Source organism: Lissotriton vulgaris, chromosome 10 (assembly GCF_964263255.1).
Source record: "Lissotriton vulgaris chromosome 10, aLisVul1.2, whole genome shotgun sequence".
Taxonomy (NCBI): domain Eukaryota; kingdom Metazoa; phylum Chordata; class Amphibia; order Caudata; family Salamandridae; genus Lissotriton; species Lissotriton vulgaris.
The window spans coordinates 1,010,612,549-1,010,628,292 of record NC_141698.1 but is presented as its reverse complement, the minus strand read 5'-3'; the positions used below and the strand labels follow the sequence as shown (position 1 = coordinate 1,010,628,292).

Below are 15,744 nucleotides of genomic sequence, written 5' to 3'. Positions count from 1 at the left end.
CTTAGACTTACCAAAAGACTGACTGCAATGAGGATCTGCCATGGGAACGACTCAGAGAGCAGGAATGGAACCTTCATTTAGACAATCACCGATTCTGGTGTCTTCAGATATTTGACAACATAGAGTTTCACCACACACTCCTGTATCCCATTTGGATTCATTGGGCATAGTGTGAATGACCTGGAGTCATGCTCTGAACCCTGCCACTACATGCATAACTAGTGGGGAGTGTCACAGGCATTTGTTTGCAACACTTCATACAAGGTTTAAGCCCTGTCATTTTGGGAGGTGAGATATTCCCTTGCTCACTGGTAAAAAACACAAAAGGAGAAATTTTGAAAAAATACTCAGAGAGGAGTAGAGGTTAAAATCTGCATCTGAAGGAGTAGATAGAAAGGAAATGACATCAGAGCATCTGGTTACCCCTACATGGGGCCCTGCAAATAACTTCCAGAGAGGAACGACAACAGCGTGGAGCCGCATGATACCACCCTTTGGCATGCAAGAGTACTGCTTTTCAGTTTCCAGATCCAGTCTGATGCTGGGGGTATACACATAAGGTGAAGAATCTGTGGTTAGAAGTATGTATCAGAACTTACTTTAACAGAAAGATTTAAACATTTGAGAATTACATACTTATCTTGTTAATAGTATTACTGCTAGATAAAGTAATAGTCTTGGCTGATGTTGACTTTCAGTCGAAATGGAAGAAATTTAAATTCAGCAGCCCCATCCTCAAATGTCTGCTGAATGTCCACCTTTCCTATTCACCAAATAAAGTGATGCATTCCTGGATAAAACTTACTATTAACATTCTCAGTAAGCCGTTTTACTGCCCAGCCCTAAACGCGTGTACTTCTTCACTTTCTGATCTTTTCCTGGGGGCATTTTGCCTTTGTTGGCCTTTTGATTATCCAGCATTTATCCCCTTTATTTACAGTGGTTTGTTTTTAGAGATGTACAGTGTAGTCATGCGACAGATGTCTTTAAGCACTTCACTAAAATCCCCTCCGGAAGGAATATACAATTACAGCTATCTGAGATTTTAGTGGTGAGTTTTTCGAGATGTACCGTGTAGTCATGCTACAGATGGTTTTAATCACTTCACTAAAATTCCCATCCAAAGTAATATAAAATACAGCTATCTGGGATGGGAGATGTACGCTATTTCCTAAAGAACTCAAAATCTAAAACAGCAAAGTCAAGATCAGGGTTCTATAACTTAGCACTCCGAACATTTGCATTTTGAAACACGGACAGATCCAACTGCGACCAGGTTGTATGGTTTTAAGTCTCAGTTCCTAATTCTCCAGAATCATTTCACTGTTCTTGATCTGGCAACAGGTGGAGAAATGTGCACAGTCTTGCAGACTTGCTTTGTGATGTGTGGCTTTGAGATTCATTTCTCTGTTTCCTTTTCATGTTTCTTCTTCATAACGTTTGAAGCAGGTTGCGATTCTGAGGATCGCTCCCTTGATTGTGATTTTCAGCATCCTTGTTGTTCTGCTTTCGTACGGTCTATAAACATTTTGGCCATCAGTTCCTTAAGCGCTTTGGGATGCATCTTCAGACACAATGTGCAGGCCTTTCTGGACCATTTCAGGTGTAGTTGCTTAGTGGACTAATGCGTCCACTATAGGGGCCTGTATTTGACCTTATGGTCACAGGTTCAAATCCCAGCAGGTTCACTCAACCATTTCATCCTCCTGAGGTCGAATAAACAAGTACTATTGAGTTGGGTAACAGTGATCACCTGTTATACGGCGCCAAGATGCCCACTGGTGAATGTGGGCTTTACAAATGCATGCTAGGTTATGCCTCTACAATGGGTCGGCTCCTAAGCACCAGAGGCAGATGTTGTGGGGGTCTCTGTGGACTTCTCACCATCACAGTCCCAACGTGGCTTGAATTCGGACCGTTTTGGTGGTGACGCTCTGAAAAGAAAACTTCACCTGAAATAATGTTTTAGTGAAAAATGTCATCACCTCTTACAATCGTATAGAGCGCTCCGGAACGTGTCGAAGTCACAGAAAAAAGGGAACTGACATCATCAAGCCAATCAAGGCACTTTATGACTCCTGTGACATCACAAGGTGCTACATGTTGCGAAGTGGAGACAGCGAGCCAGTCAAATGTAAATGTAAATGTAGTATACTTGTAAAGCGCACAGCTGCCCCAGCAACGGGGTGTCCCGGCGCTGTATAACGCTGTGGAACCCATCCTGGCGCTCCTTGTGAGATGCCCCTCCTGGGCACCCCCAAGGTGAAGCCAAGCATCCCAGTGTTGTTGGGGCCGTTGTGGAGATTAAGCAAGCTATTGCCCAGAGTTGCAGCGTGGGACCCATGATTAGAGTAGGCCCTGAGCCGAGAATTATTGAGTCCGCAGACATTGAGCCCAAGACCCTGCTGCGTCAGAACTTGAACCCTGGTCCTGGGCCTGATCTCTGCTTCAGAGTCTGCCGCTCTAACCAGTGAGCCACACTTCTCGGTGAGGGAACCCATTTGAAGAGTTTCTGGAGCTAGTCTGGCACTTGGGATATATACACAGTGAAGAACCTGCAGGAAGCTATAATCTTTGTTCTTGATGTGCTTGAAATATCTTAATAGGTTTCGGAAAATATCAACCATTAAAATATGTAATACAACCTGGTCAGCATCTTATATTAGATATCAAATATCGGCCTTTGCATTAATGATAAAAACCACATACATGTAACATGTTGTAATTGCCTGGATTCCAGGATGAGGATTGAAAGAACATAAGGTAGACAAAGCATACTAACCTGCTGATTTGTGTCTTCACTCTTCTGAATCCCACTCTCTTCCAGTGTGTAGTCATAGTTAAAGGGATAAGCAACCAAGTGCCATAAAATTCCAGCATGAAACAAATGGGTCTGCAGCCAGAAATCAACAGCAAATGAACTGACACACTCTACTGCCAGTGACAATAGCCGTGGAACTCTCTGAAAATGAGATTGGAAATGTTTACTTAACAAAACAAGTTACATGCAGGAAAGAGGTTTTTTATGCAAAGCAATACAATTTAAAAGTCTGAATAGTCACACAAATATCACAAATCAATGATCTTGTTTCATCTCTAAGTCAATTAACAAAAATAAGTAACATCTTGGTTGGACAGTCCCATTTGAGTGGTGGTGGCTAGATCAACTGTGTTGTTCTTGCTGGCATGATAGGCATACATAGACGGATCTAACAAAACAGTTCAGAAGTAGGCAAACTTAAGAAGTTTAAAATCCTCATGAAATAGGGGAATGAAGCAAAACTTTTTTTACTGATTTGACTTTTTAAATTTAACCATAAGCCGTAATCACCAAGAAAATACCTACTTCACCCTTCTGGGTCACGGTCATACCAGAGGTACCATATGAACTACGTGATAATGACTAAATCCTGACGCTTTTATAACAGACTGGATTACCGTCTGCAACGTTGGACAAGTTACTAACCATCTATCACTTTCTAAGATATGCTCTATCCAACCACAGATTACTCACGTTTTGAATATTCCCCTGGCGTCACACTGGAACCAAAAAAGTACCCCTGCGCACCAGAAGATGGTATTGTGCGGTTCTTCACCAATGTCGTTCGACACAATTATGCTATTTAATGGAAGATGTCCTGCGCCACCTTGGAGTGCAGCTATTATTCCTGATCCCCTAGGAGCCATGTAATGAGTCTGCCCGCCTTGAGCGCTAGAAGTAGGGTTTTTAGTGAAGTCAGGAAGAATAGCGCTCAGACCAGTATGCGTAGAGTCTACCATGATCAACTAGGTACGGTGCTACCAGGTCGGGGGCGTTACCCAATAACCCCTGGAAATGTGTGAGTCAAGGGACCCACACTGGAAAATTAGGCACAGTCCCGGGCACACGTTGAGGGGGTGTGACAATGGTATGAGAGTCTTGTTTGGATCACAATTGCAACGGTCGACACCAGTGTACAGTTGAAAAGTTACTTTATTAAAGCAACAACTGAATTGAAACATAACCAGCCAACACGTGTTTTGTCACCAGGACTTATCCTGTGACTCTTCAGGGCTATCAGTCGTATGTAAGGATTGGACAGAAAGTCCCACAGAGCCGGTGATAATTCCACCCCAACCAGGGGGTTTGTGGTGGACTGGATGGAAGATGATGAGGTGGGGTGCAAAGGCACCCGGGTGAGTGGTAGGCACGCTAGTAGTGCCCACCTTGCCATTCAGCGTCCTGCCTGATGGTTGACAACCAGAGAAAAGCCCTGGTGACTCAGCCAATTCCAGCGTCTCAGAGCCTCCTGGTACAGGACCTTTTCTACCCTGTTTATTGCACTGATACCGGGCAGTAGTATTGTCCATGAAAGTCAGCCTTCGTCTTGATGAATGGGAGGAAGGCCTTTAGTACCAAGCGAATCACCTTGTCGCAAGACCGATGTCCCCAGGGAGGCTTTGACATGAACATCTGACTGGTGGGAGGTACAGGATGACCAATTACCTTTTCTTTCCACAAAGCATGAGGAATGGAGACCGACAAGCACAATGGGGTATGAGTTTTCCAGAGCGGGAGACTATGCCTTTAACTGCAGAGATCAGGATTATGGCTTCGACTTGTTTAGTGACGTAGGGAGCAGCGCTCCAACAAGTGAGGATGGAACCCGGAAGAGTGTGTGTTACACCACCAGAAGTACAGAGGAGGGAGGAGAGCGTAGGAGGTAGGAAGTAGGAGACCGGTTGGAAGAAAGAGGAGACAGAGAAAGGAGAGGATCGCGATTGCTATCTGGCGGAGAAGACGTTGGGGAACCGAAGACGTCGACAGAGCAGAGGGGCTGCGAGGATCACGCCTCGCCGAGCCACGCTCCCAGAGGAGTGTGGCTAACACAAGTACGCCAAGTATTTCACGGGCTGGGTAGGGCGGCGGGAGAAACTGGACAAGTAGGGAAAAACTGCCCCCTGCCTCATCTTGGGTGGTTCCCTTCCCTAACCCCCCACTATCATGTTCCCACTTCGCACAGTCATCACAAGAGTGTTGGTGTTCCCTCACTACCCCTCCCCCAGGTATTTCAGGAGTTCGGATTCTCACCAGTCTTCCCCATTTCGCTTCTCTCCTCGAGCACCTACACAACAGAGACTGCGACTAGAGTCCAGGAAGACGTCTTGAAGACGCCGAAAGAAGAGGATAAGCCAGCGGGACATCTACACCTGCACCAACATCGCGATTCTGTTTTGCCTCTATCGTGGCTACACGAAAAAAACATGTATTGTGCACAATAAAACCCTCACTAAACCCACAAGGAGCTGCTCCAGTTATTGAGAACTCGCTAACACACCTGGAACGTTTGATGTAGAGCCAGGACTCTGTCAGACACCAGAGTCCTATGATGTTCACCTCTCCAACCTACCAGCGATGCATTTGGCACGACGTCAACTCTGGGTAGGGTAGATCGAGCTGGTCCCAATGCGGTTGAGCAGCTACCACTGCATAACTTTTGCAGTCTCATACTGAACCTGAATGGAATCTGAAAGATTGCCTTGATGCCGGTTCCACAAGTAGGAGGTAATAAGAACAAGCCGTCTCAGAGTCGCTCTCCTCTGAGGACTAAGACAAAGGTTGAAACATCGCATCACAGCCTGAATGTCCCAGATGCCCTGAGCTGGTGTAAAGGCTCAAAAAAGCACCATATGTAGCAGCTCCAATAAATATGAAACTCTGGGAAGGAGTCCGCTGGGACTTTGGCACGTTAATCAAAATCTCCAATGATGTGAGGAAGTTTGCGGTAGCATTGCTGGGGTCTACAAATGACTGGCAAGCCTAATTTCAGCAACCAGTTTTTGAGGTATGAAAGACTGGTAATCAGAGCCTCCGAAGATGTGCGGTTATCACTGCCATCACTTTCATTAGCACATAATACACATTGGTGAGGCTAAACCTTGAATCGCAGGTAGAGGCTGTAGGACTGCAGGAAGAAGACATGAAAATAGGCATCCTGCAAATCCAGCACCACAATCCAGTTGCGTATAGAACCTGGGCTAGCATGAACATCTTGAATTTGTCCTTCTTGAGAAATAAGTTGTACGTTAAAATCCTAAATACGACAAAAAGTTTGCCATCCTTCGTCAATACCAGGAAATAAAAAATAGCATCTAGTTCCTATTTTTGATGAAGGGTCACTCTCTCGGACTCCTGTGGCCAAAAGGGCCGGAACTTTCTGTTATAAGGTGGGCAAGTGGTCCCTGGAAGGATGGTCTGTAACATGAGAAATATGTAGTAGGCCAGCCAGGAACGGTAAGGGGTATCCTCGTCTGACAATCTGGACCACCCCTGATCGGATATGATGTTCCACCACCATTGGAGAAAATGTTGTGTTCAGTCTCAAACAGGTTGACCGTGTGCCAAAGGGGATAAGTTAAAGTGGTTGTGTGGCTGTTGTAGGGGTGCAGGGGATTCAGCAATGTGCTGTGCCTAAAAACTAGGATGTTGTCAGCTTGATCTTCAAGCCTATTCTTGAAAAGACTGATAAGCCTACGTTTGTGGTGAGACCCCGACATTTTTAGTGTCGGAAACCCCTGGCTGAGCCTCGAAAAGGGAGAAATTGTTGGGAATACTAATGCAGGGATGTAGGAGCCAAGATAGCGTGGAGTTCTCCTACTTTTCCTAAAGAGCTCCAGTTGAAGTCTGCTTTGTTACCAAACAGATGAGTCCGGTTGAATGGCATGCCCATCAGGGACACCTAGACGCCACCTGAAAAACCTCTGGATCTCATCCAGGCATGGCGGCTAAGCACCTTTCTAAGCAGTCAGTTGAGTCCAGTCCTGATCGGATGACGTACTTTGCTACATCCTTTCCATCTTGGATATGAGGAAATGGGGTGTATTATATAGCGTGGCTGCATTACCCTGTAATACAATTACCAGCCCCTTCAGGACCTCTAGGTTTAGTTTACTGAACCTTAAGTTCAACCTCGGATGGCTTTGGCTTTTAACAGTCAGGCTTACACACAGGAACAAGTATTACGTTTTTAAAAAGTACCAAAACAACTAAAAGAAATCCGACAACAAATTAGACTGTATCGAAAGATTCATCAGAAAGTTCTTGAGATTTAGGAATTCTATCCTTGAAGCGATCCAGTACACCTGGTCTCCGACAAGAGCCATTAAAGAACATGCTTATAAGAGAGGCTTGGGAATCCCCTGAAAAGGCAGTCGTTCTCAGCCAGGCGTGGCACCGAAAGCACAAAGACTAAGAAACCGCCCCGCCTATTGAGTCAGTCATGTCCAGCTGACATCTGATCCTAAACTTGCCTGCATCTGTCTTTTCTGCCATAGCCTGAGAGAGTATGGCTGGCACCTCCTCAGAGACCATGGGCAGGACATGCACAACCAAATCCCACAGTGCATGGAGTAAATCCACAAAAGGCATGCAGTGTTCACTGACCGCAGTGCCAGGCTCGTGGAAGAAAACACCCTCTTGCCAAAGGTGTCCAGTCTCTTGGATTCCCTATCTGGTGGGGTGGTAGGGAATGAACCAGGATTTACGTAGGAGGTGGAGGATTGGACTACCGTGCTCTCCAGGGTAGGGTGTTGCATGAGGAAACTGGAGTTCCTGGGGTGAGGGGATGGCTGCGGACTATCATCCTGTTTACAGGAGCCCAAGTCCTGGATATGGACAAAGTACCACGCAGGAAATCAGTAAGGACTTCAACAAATAGGAGAAGCGGTTCTTAGGTAGTCACTCCCAGCTGAAGCACCTCTGCCACAACATTAGTCTTGACCGCCAGGAACTTCGCCACACTTCTCACTACAATTGTAATAAGAGCTCCTTCCTCTGTAGCCCCGGTAGGAGAAGAGACTATGGCAGTATCTGGGGAGGTATCTAGTCCACTGGCATCCGCCAAATCTTCACACTAGGCCATGTTGGGGTCTAGGGGCTGGTATTCTTCAGGGTTCAGTGACCCCCTTGTAGTGAGGTTACAAAGGCCTTGGGCCCAAACATCTCCATTTTACATGATCACATTTAAGGTGGACATCTTTTTAAACGATGACTAAACACACATTTGCTTGTGCACCTGTATCGGATAATGGTCTCAAAAAATGGTTTGTTTACACTTCAACGTCTTCGTATGCACATTCTCAGGCCTTGGAACATTTAGTACAAGTCCTAGGTACACTGTGCAAAATGTTGTTGTTTGTTGTTAACTGTTCAGCAACAGCTCTGGGTGGGTAGTATCACAATGACAGCTGGACCTGAGCTCAGGGTCCAGTTCATTATCTACACTACACCAAGCATTTATTTGGAAATAGAAGCATTTTGATAGGTTGTTACGGCCGCCCCATTCCGAAATTCTAGCCTAAATGAATCCAGTCACTATCCGGAGTAGGATAGCGGACTGTTCTACACTAAGACTGGCTGCCAGAAGATGTACACCCACAGTTAAATGTGGAGATAGACCACTCTAAGGTATTCTGGCAAACCCTTACACTCTATGTACAATTATATGTATTCATAAAATCTATTGCAAATGTACAATTGTTGAATTGTTCATTCTGTTCACCATTCTTGTAACACTGAACATTCTTTTGCTTCATTCTATTAATCATAGCAGTGCTCGTATTTTACACAACAGTGAAATTAATTGAATAAATATTTGAAATGCCAATTTGTGTAATTTGTGTACTTCTAGTGTCTCCCTTGGGGCCTGAATAAACAAGGAAAGGGTAGATCTGTTTCCACGATTTCCATGGGGAATTATGGTTGTCGTGTTCTGAGGTTGCAACACTATACAATACCTTGTAAGGTTTAGATGTCCAGATGACGTACTGTGGGCTAGCCAGGAATTAGGTCAACATATTCTTGAACAAACTAGTACTCCTAGATGGGGGTGATAGTGCTGCTGTCCCCACAAAGACAAAGACACTCGTCGCCTTGTTAAGAAGCAAAAATCCACAAGGCATTGTACAATGAGGTAGCTTTGGCAACTGCATTCACACACCATCACATTTCTAGTCAGCTGTGCATACAATGCCCAGTTGGACTCAGGAAAGGTTCCAATGAGAGGTATAGGCAGAGAGTGCAGAGCAAGGAAGGAACCAAGGGTAAGGATTACAACAATCTGTGTTGTGTGAATTGCTATTTGGGTTCCAAATTTTGTATGACCAATGCAATAGTTTCACCCCTTTACAGAGAAGTATCATTATGCGAACATCACTGTGTTTTGTTTTTAGAAAGACTGCATTGAAAGGCCTTACCTTGCCATAGTAGAGCACACGGCACAGGTCTTTGATGATTACTGGCATTTCAGTGATCTTTTCCCTGCATTCCTCAAACTGAGCAGCAACGCTGTAGCATTTGCATACATGTCCACATACCTGAATTAAAAACAGAAGCAGTAGTGAAATTACCTTTGCTTTAAATTAGATTTTTATATAGGCTTCTACAATGTTGATTTCACATAAAAAAACTACCAGTGTTTGGCCAAGTTAAAGTTAAGTGATTTTTATAGGAAGTATGTTGAATTTTTATACTATTTTTGGTATAAATTATTCATTACCTGAACACACATATCATCTGGTTTACTTGAGGCAGTCAAAACAGATACACAGCGTGTGAAGGCCTCTTGCAAAACCTAGGAAAATAAAAACATGTCAATTAAATAAATGAAATGCACTATTTAATTATCAAGCCATACCACACTTGACAAAATTAAAAAGAGATTGAGGCATAAAAGACAAAGTTAATTACCTGAATTGACACTCCTGGTGGATATACTTTCTAACCCCTGAATCCTCACCTTTAGAATATTCCCCAGGAGATAGAACGGACCTAGAACTTTTCAAAGCACTGCTTCAGCATGCTGCTGGGAGGCAATGTGCGGCTCCGCGATGGCAAATTCTTTCCCAGAAGTAACAGTGAATTTGCATATAAACACCACCTCTTTGTATTAAAGTTAGTTCCTTGTTCGACATTATATGCGCAGTAAAATGGGGAGCATGAACAACTATAGGAACCACTGAGCAGATCTCTAGTTTAGGGCCTTTTTACATGAAAAAAAAGAGGACACACAAATTACTGGGGAGGGCAGTGAGTAATCTAGGTTAGACAGAGCATCCACCAGAAAGAGTGTTGCCGAAGGTAACAGATACTTCATTTTGCCAATTCCTCACCTCTAATGCAGACACCAAAGCAGTACCTCCCAAAGGTGAAGGTTCTGTGGAGTGGACTCAATAAAAAAATTCCTGCAGGACTACATAGTCGTAAAGCCCTTCCTGTCAGGTCTAGCAGTCAAGGCAATAGTTCTTCGGCAACATATGAATGGACACCCACGTAGCGGGCTGACAGATCTCAAGAAGAAGCACAGTGGTAGCAGTCTTGGCTCTAGTCTGGTGGAATGAGTCAATAAAAGGTTTCGCTTTAGGTTGACTCACAGACCACCCTTCATAAGTATCCTGATTTCAGTAATTCATTCAAGAATCTAGCTCAGATCACCAAGATAAAACCTCGAAAAGAATATATATATATCGCTATTTATATATACTTTTCGAGGTTTTATCTTGGTGATATTAGCTAGATTCTTGGCTGAATTACTGAAATCAGGATTCTTATGAAGGGTGGTCTGTGAGTCAACCCAAAGGGAAACCTTTTATTGATTTATTGTTGGGTTGGTGCCCTGTCCCTTTGGTTAAGGAGGGCACCTCTCTTCCTCTTTTGGATCAAGTGGAATGAGCCCTTTGTCCTTTCAGAGGCTGCATCTAGGACAATGCATAGCAGATTTTCATACATAGTACAAGCCATCCTAACAAAGTCCTTTTCGGTACTGGTTTACATTTTACACCCCTAAAAATCCCCAAAAAAGATGATGTCCACCCGATGGTCTTTGGTATTTTTGATGTTAAAGTAAAAGGCTCTTTTGGGGTCCAGCCGAAGGAGTCACTTCTACTCTTTCGAGGGGAGGGTGGAGCAAAGAACATTGGGATGGCAATGGATTGCCCAAAGTGAAAACGAGCCACCTTGTATGAGAAAAAGGCTACAACACCCGTTTGCCTAAAAATAAATGGTGTAGGACAGCTGCACCAAGACTGCCTGGAGATCAATAAAGCACCAAGCTGAAGAGACTGCAATGAGGAAAAAGACACAATGAGCAGCTCTGCATTTGCCTGAAGGGGCTGTGCAGGAGGAAGTTCAGGACAAAAAAAGGATTCCACAGTGAGAATAACAATGCTTTGGATGGGAAGTGTCAAAAATGTAACAAACCGCATTATTACACTTGATGTTACTTACCTTTGGTAACGATGTATCTGGTAGAGACTATTCTAGCCGCCGATTCCTTAACGTAGAATTATCCCCAGGCGTGAGACTGGATCCAGAATTTTTTTTGCCACTGCATCTCTGCGCGCCAGAGGAGGCACCATGTGACTCCGCCCCGACGTTGTCCGCGGACATGACGTCAGCGAGGTCACATAAGTCCCATCACGGCGCGCTGACGTCAGTTTTCTTCGGAGAACTTTTCTGCACCACAACATGGAGCCATCACAAACAAAACTGTGAGAGTATGGGAACAGTGTGCGAAAAAATCAGGGAAACAGAAAGGGAAGAAGCGAATGGTGAGGAACAGCACCATTAGGGAAAGTGCCAGGCACTGTGTTACTGAAAATCATAGAAGGGAAAGAGCAGAGCACCGCTCCGAGAAGCAACCTTGCAAAGCAAAGGCGATATCCTCCCTGCAGGCAGAAAAACATGTGAAAAACGTCACAGCAAACAGAAAGTCTGCACCCACAATCTATAAATGAGAAGGCCAACAAGTCCGGAACAGGTGGGTAACAACAAATGACCCCAGGACAACACCAGCAGGGAGTGTCGTACACCTGTAAAGAGCTAAGGGCCGAGGCACAGCCAAGAGACCTCAACCCAGGGGACTGCAGAGGAGTCAGAAACCCCAAGCAATGAAAAAGGGAGAAGATTAGGAGTAGGCCCTGTAGGAAGGTGGATATCTGACTATGGTTACCCCCAACTTTTTTGCCTAGTGTTTAGCTGGTTTTCGACTTAGTTGGCCTGGGATCCTGCTATTCAGGACCCCAGGCTTCCTGCTCTCTCTGTTAAAATGGACTCCATGCACCTTAGGTACATAACTAATTGGTATTGGGTCACTCTTGTAAGTCCTTGTACAGTGTACCTTAGGTACCCAAGGCATAAGTACACCCAAGGCCTACCAGGGGCTGCAGCATGTATTATGCCACCCCTGGCTGGCCATCCAAATCTGACACAACTGGCTGATCAATCAGCTGGGGCAAGGTGGTGTAAACACCCTTTGCTTTAGATATAGTATACCTATATCTAAACCTAAAATGGACACACATACTACTATAAGTCACTCCTATGGCAGGCCTTAACAATCCTGGAGGCTGAGTGCTTGGAATTATGTGAGATAGTGCTCTGGCATGAGCTGAGCCTGTCTGCAGATTTCGGAACCAAGTCCTTTAGCTGTTTCGATGATAACACTATACCATATACTCTTAAGTGCATTATAATCCTCGCAGTTATCGCTAACTTTGGCATATCATTATCAAAACACGTCGAGTAAGGTGTCATACGAATTGGAATACTACCCCCTCGCCAGTTCTAGCGACGGGGGTAGCATTCCACCCTTTTAGAGGGACACAACATGTATGTAACTGTGAACCCCAGTTAAAGTTAACTCGAGCCTCAGCATCACAAAATGGATGCTGCCACCACAGACACAAGTCTGACCTCCTGCTGCTGGGAGTCCTTCCAGCGAGGGAGGCTTGGACAAAGGGTTTCCTGCCTTGGGAGGTGCTAGCACCACCCCAGACAGGATTTTGTGAATTAGGTAGAACAGGCCTGAAAGGAATGAGACATGCCTGGGGCACACAATGTGCCCTGTGCATATACCGGTTCACACCAGTTGCTGGGGCACTCCAGCCCCAGCTCCGGCGCGAAACCGGACAAAGGATAGGGGGTATAACCACCCCCCTTCCTGGTCCCACCCATAGGAGGGACATAGTCATAGTAAAGCCCCCTTTAGGAGAATAAAGGTAGGAGCTGGTCCCATTCCAAATTAGATTAATCCTGATTTGAAACTCTACAAGAAGAAACTCTGGACTTCGACGTTCTGCTCCACAGAAGACTGAAGATATCTCCCTTGTGGGCAAGGAGTGTCCACCCTACACAAGCAGGCACCATCAAGCTTTCCAGCAGTTCACTTTGTCGTCTTCCCGAGTGGATCCAAACTTCAAAGCCAGACGAGACCCGGACTCCCAGACCTCTCCGACCTCTACCTACATCTGCAGCACAGCTGAGATCCGTGGGTGCGACGAGACATGTGGGACCGGCCATCTTGGAGAAACTGCACTTCGCTTCCAGCACGACTTCAGAGGCATCCTCGACGAAGTGCTTTGGGGATTGAGAAGACCCAGCCCCGAGCAGCTCCTGCACAGAAGATCAGCGCTCCAGCATCCACGAGATCTGCGTGGGGCCCTTTTGCTTGATTGCTGCTAGACGCGTTGTCTGGTCACTTGCCGGCTGGCTTGTGGCCTCCTAGACGACGATCCTTGAAATCCACACCGCTGGTCTGGTTGCTCAAGACTGGCCCCTGCTTCCCTGCAAAGGAGAAGCACCCCGGACCCTCCTGGTCCGCACCAGACGCCTTTTCCACTCACCACATCTCCTTCAGCCACGCCACTGGACTCCACTGGACGGACCACAGCTGCGTCCACTTCAGCTTTAGAAAGAACACAATCCACCACCACCAGCAACAGGTTGCACGCAGAAGCTGGAAGATCACAGCCGACCAGCTTGCCGCATCCCTGAGTCAGGACCCTCCCGCCAGCTCAGCGAACCCCAGCCATGCAGCCAACAACCTCTCGAAGTGGATCAGCAACTGCGCAGACGACCTCGCCCTTCTCAGGACCCTGTCCCGCAGAACCGCCTGTAAGAAAGCACCCTGGTTTACTGACGAACTCTAGAACTCCCGAGCCCTCGAGAGAGCCTGGCGCAGAGACCCGACACCACACAACATGTCCACCCTCAAGCTCGCCACCCGAAAACACCATCAACTGATCCGCACCACCAAGAAAACAGCATTCAAGGAACGGCTGGACAACAACGCCCACAACAGCAAGGAACTCTTCAACATCGTCAAAGAGCTGTCAACCCCAGCGCCGGAAACAACGACATGACCCCATCGAAAGACCTCTGCAACTCCCTCGCCTCGCACTTCCACAACAAGATCGCAGACATACACAACAGCTTCAGCACACAGCCGACGCACCCTACGATCGCACCAATGCCCCCCACCACCACCCTCCGCGCCTGGACCCCGATCAACACCGAAGAAACCATATGCACGATGAACTCAATCCACTCCGGATCTCCAACCGACCCCTGCCCCCACCACATCTTCAACAAGGCTGACTCCATCATCGCTCCCCATCTACGAGACATCATCAACGCCTCCTTCAACACCGCAATCTTCCCGGAGAGCTGGAAGCACGCCGAACTCAGCGCCCTCATGAAGAAACCTTCAGCCGACCCCACCGACCTCAAAAACTACTGCCCCATCTCGCTCCTCCCGTTTCCTGCAAAAGTCATCGAGAAGACCGTCAACAGACAGCTGACCGCCTTCCTCGAGACGAATGGCTCCCTCGACGTCTTACAGTCCGGCTTCCGAGCCAACCACAGCACCGAGACCGCACTCCTCGCAGCCACTGATGACATCCGAGCCCTGCTCGGCAACGGGGAAACGGCAGCCCTCATCCTCCTGGACCTCTCCGCGGCGTTCGACACTGTCTGCCACCACACCCTAGTGCAGCGCCTCAGCAACGTCGGAATCCAAGGGAAGGCACTAGAGTGGATCATCTCCTTCCTCGCCGGAAGGACACAGAGTCCGCCTCCCCCGTTCAGATCCGAGGCCACCAAAGTCATCTGCGGCGTACTACAGGGATCATCGCTCAGCCCCACCCTCTTCAACGTCTACATGAGCCCCCTCACAGCCATCGCACACCGACACAACCTCAACATCATCTCCTACGCCGACGACACCCAGCTGATCCTCTCCCTCACCAACGACCCCGCCACCGCCAGGACCAACCTACACGAAGGGATGAAAGACGTAGCCGAGTGGATGATGAACAGCCGCCTGAAACTGAACTCGATAAGACGGAAGTCCTCATCCTGGGATCGTCGCCCTCCGCCTGGGACGACTCCTGGTGGCCCCCTGCCCTGGGCAACGCACCCAAATCGACGGACCACGCACGCAACCTGGGCTTCATCCTGGACTCCTCCCTCTCCATGACCAGACAAGTCAACGCCGTCTCCTCGTCATGCTTCAACATTCTACGCATGCTACGGAAGATCTTCCGATGGATCCCCACCGACACCAGGAAGACGGTCACCCAGGCCCTCGTCACCAGCCGATTGGACTACGGCAACTCCCTCTATGCTGGAACCACCTCAAAACTCCAAAAAAAACTCCAGCGGATTCAGAACACCTCAGCTCGACTCATCCTGGACATCCCCGTCGCAGCCACATCTCCGCACACCTGAGAAACCTGCACTGGCTCCCCGTCAACAAGAGAATCACGTTCCGACTCCTCACCCACGCGCACAAAGCCCTCCACAACCAAGGCCCAAGATACCTCAACGACCGCCTCAACTTCTACACTCCCACACGCCAGCTCCGATCGTCCAGCCACGCCCTCGCCGCCGTCCCCCGCATCCGAAGAGCCACAACGGGAGGAAGATCC

At 47.2% G+C, this 15,744-nt stretch overlaps 1 protein-coding gene across 4 annotated transcripts in view; it reads right to left on the bottom strand.

The window, feature by feature from the left end:
- DNAJC13 (DnaJ heat shock protein family (Hsp40) member C13) overlaps positions 1–15,744 on the bottom strand; it is a 1,694,551-nt gene that overhangs the window by 648,502 nt on the left and 1,030,305 nt on the right. For all 4 annotated transcript variants that reach the window (XR_015300721.1, XM_086942056.1, XM_086942057.1 and 1 more), the window contains 3 exons: positions 9,537–9,611; positions 9,235–9,354; positions 2,783–2,962 (listed from right to left, as the gene is read on the bottom strand). Coding sequence is in view for 3 of the 4 variants with exons in the window: in XM_086942056.1 (XP_086798182.1) it covers positions 2,783–2,962; positions 9,235–9,354; positions 9,537–9,611 (375 nt within the window). In the remaining variant the exon portion in view is untranslated. The remainder of the gene's footprint in view (positions 1–2,782; positions 2,963–9,234; positions 9,355–9,536; positions 9,612–15,744) is intronic.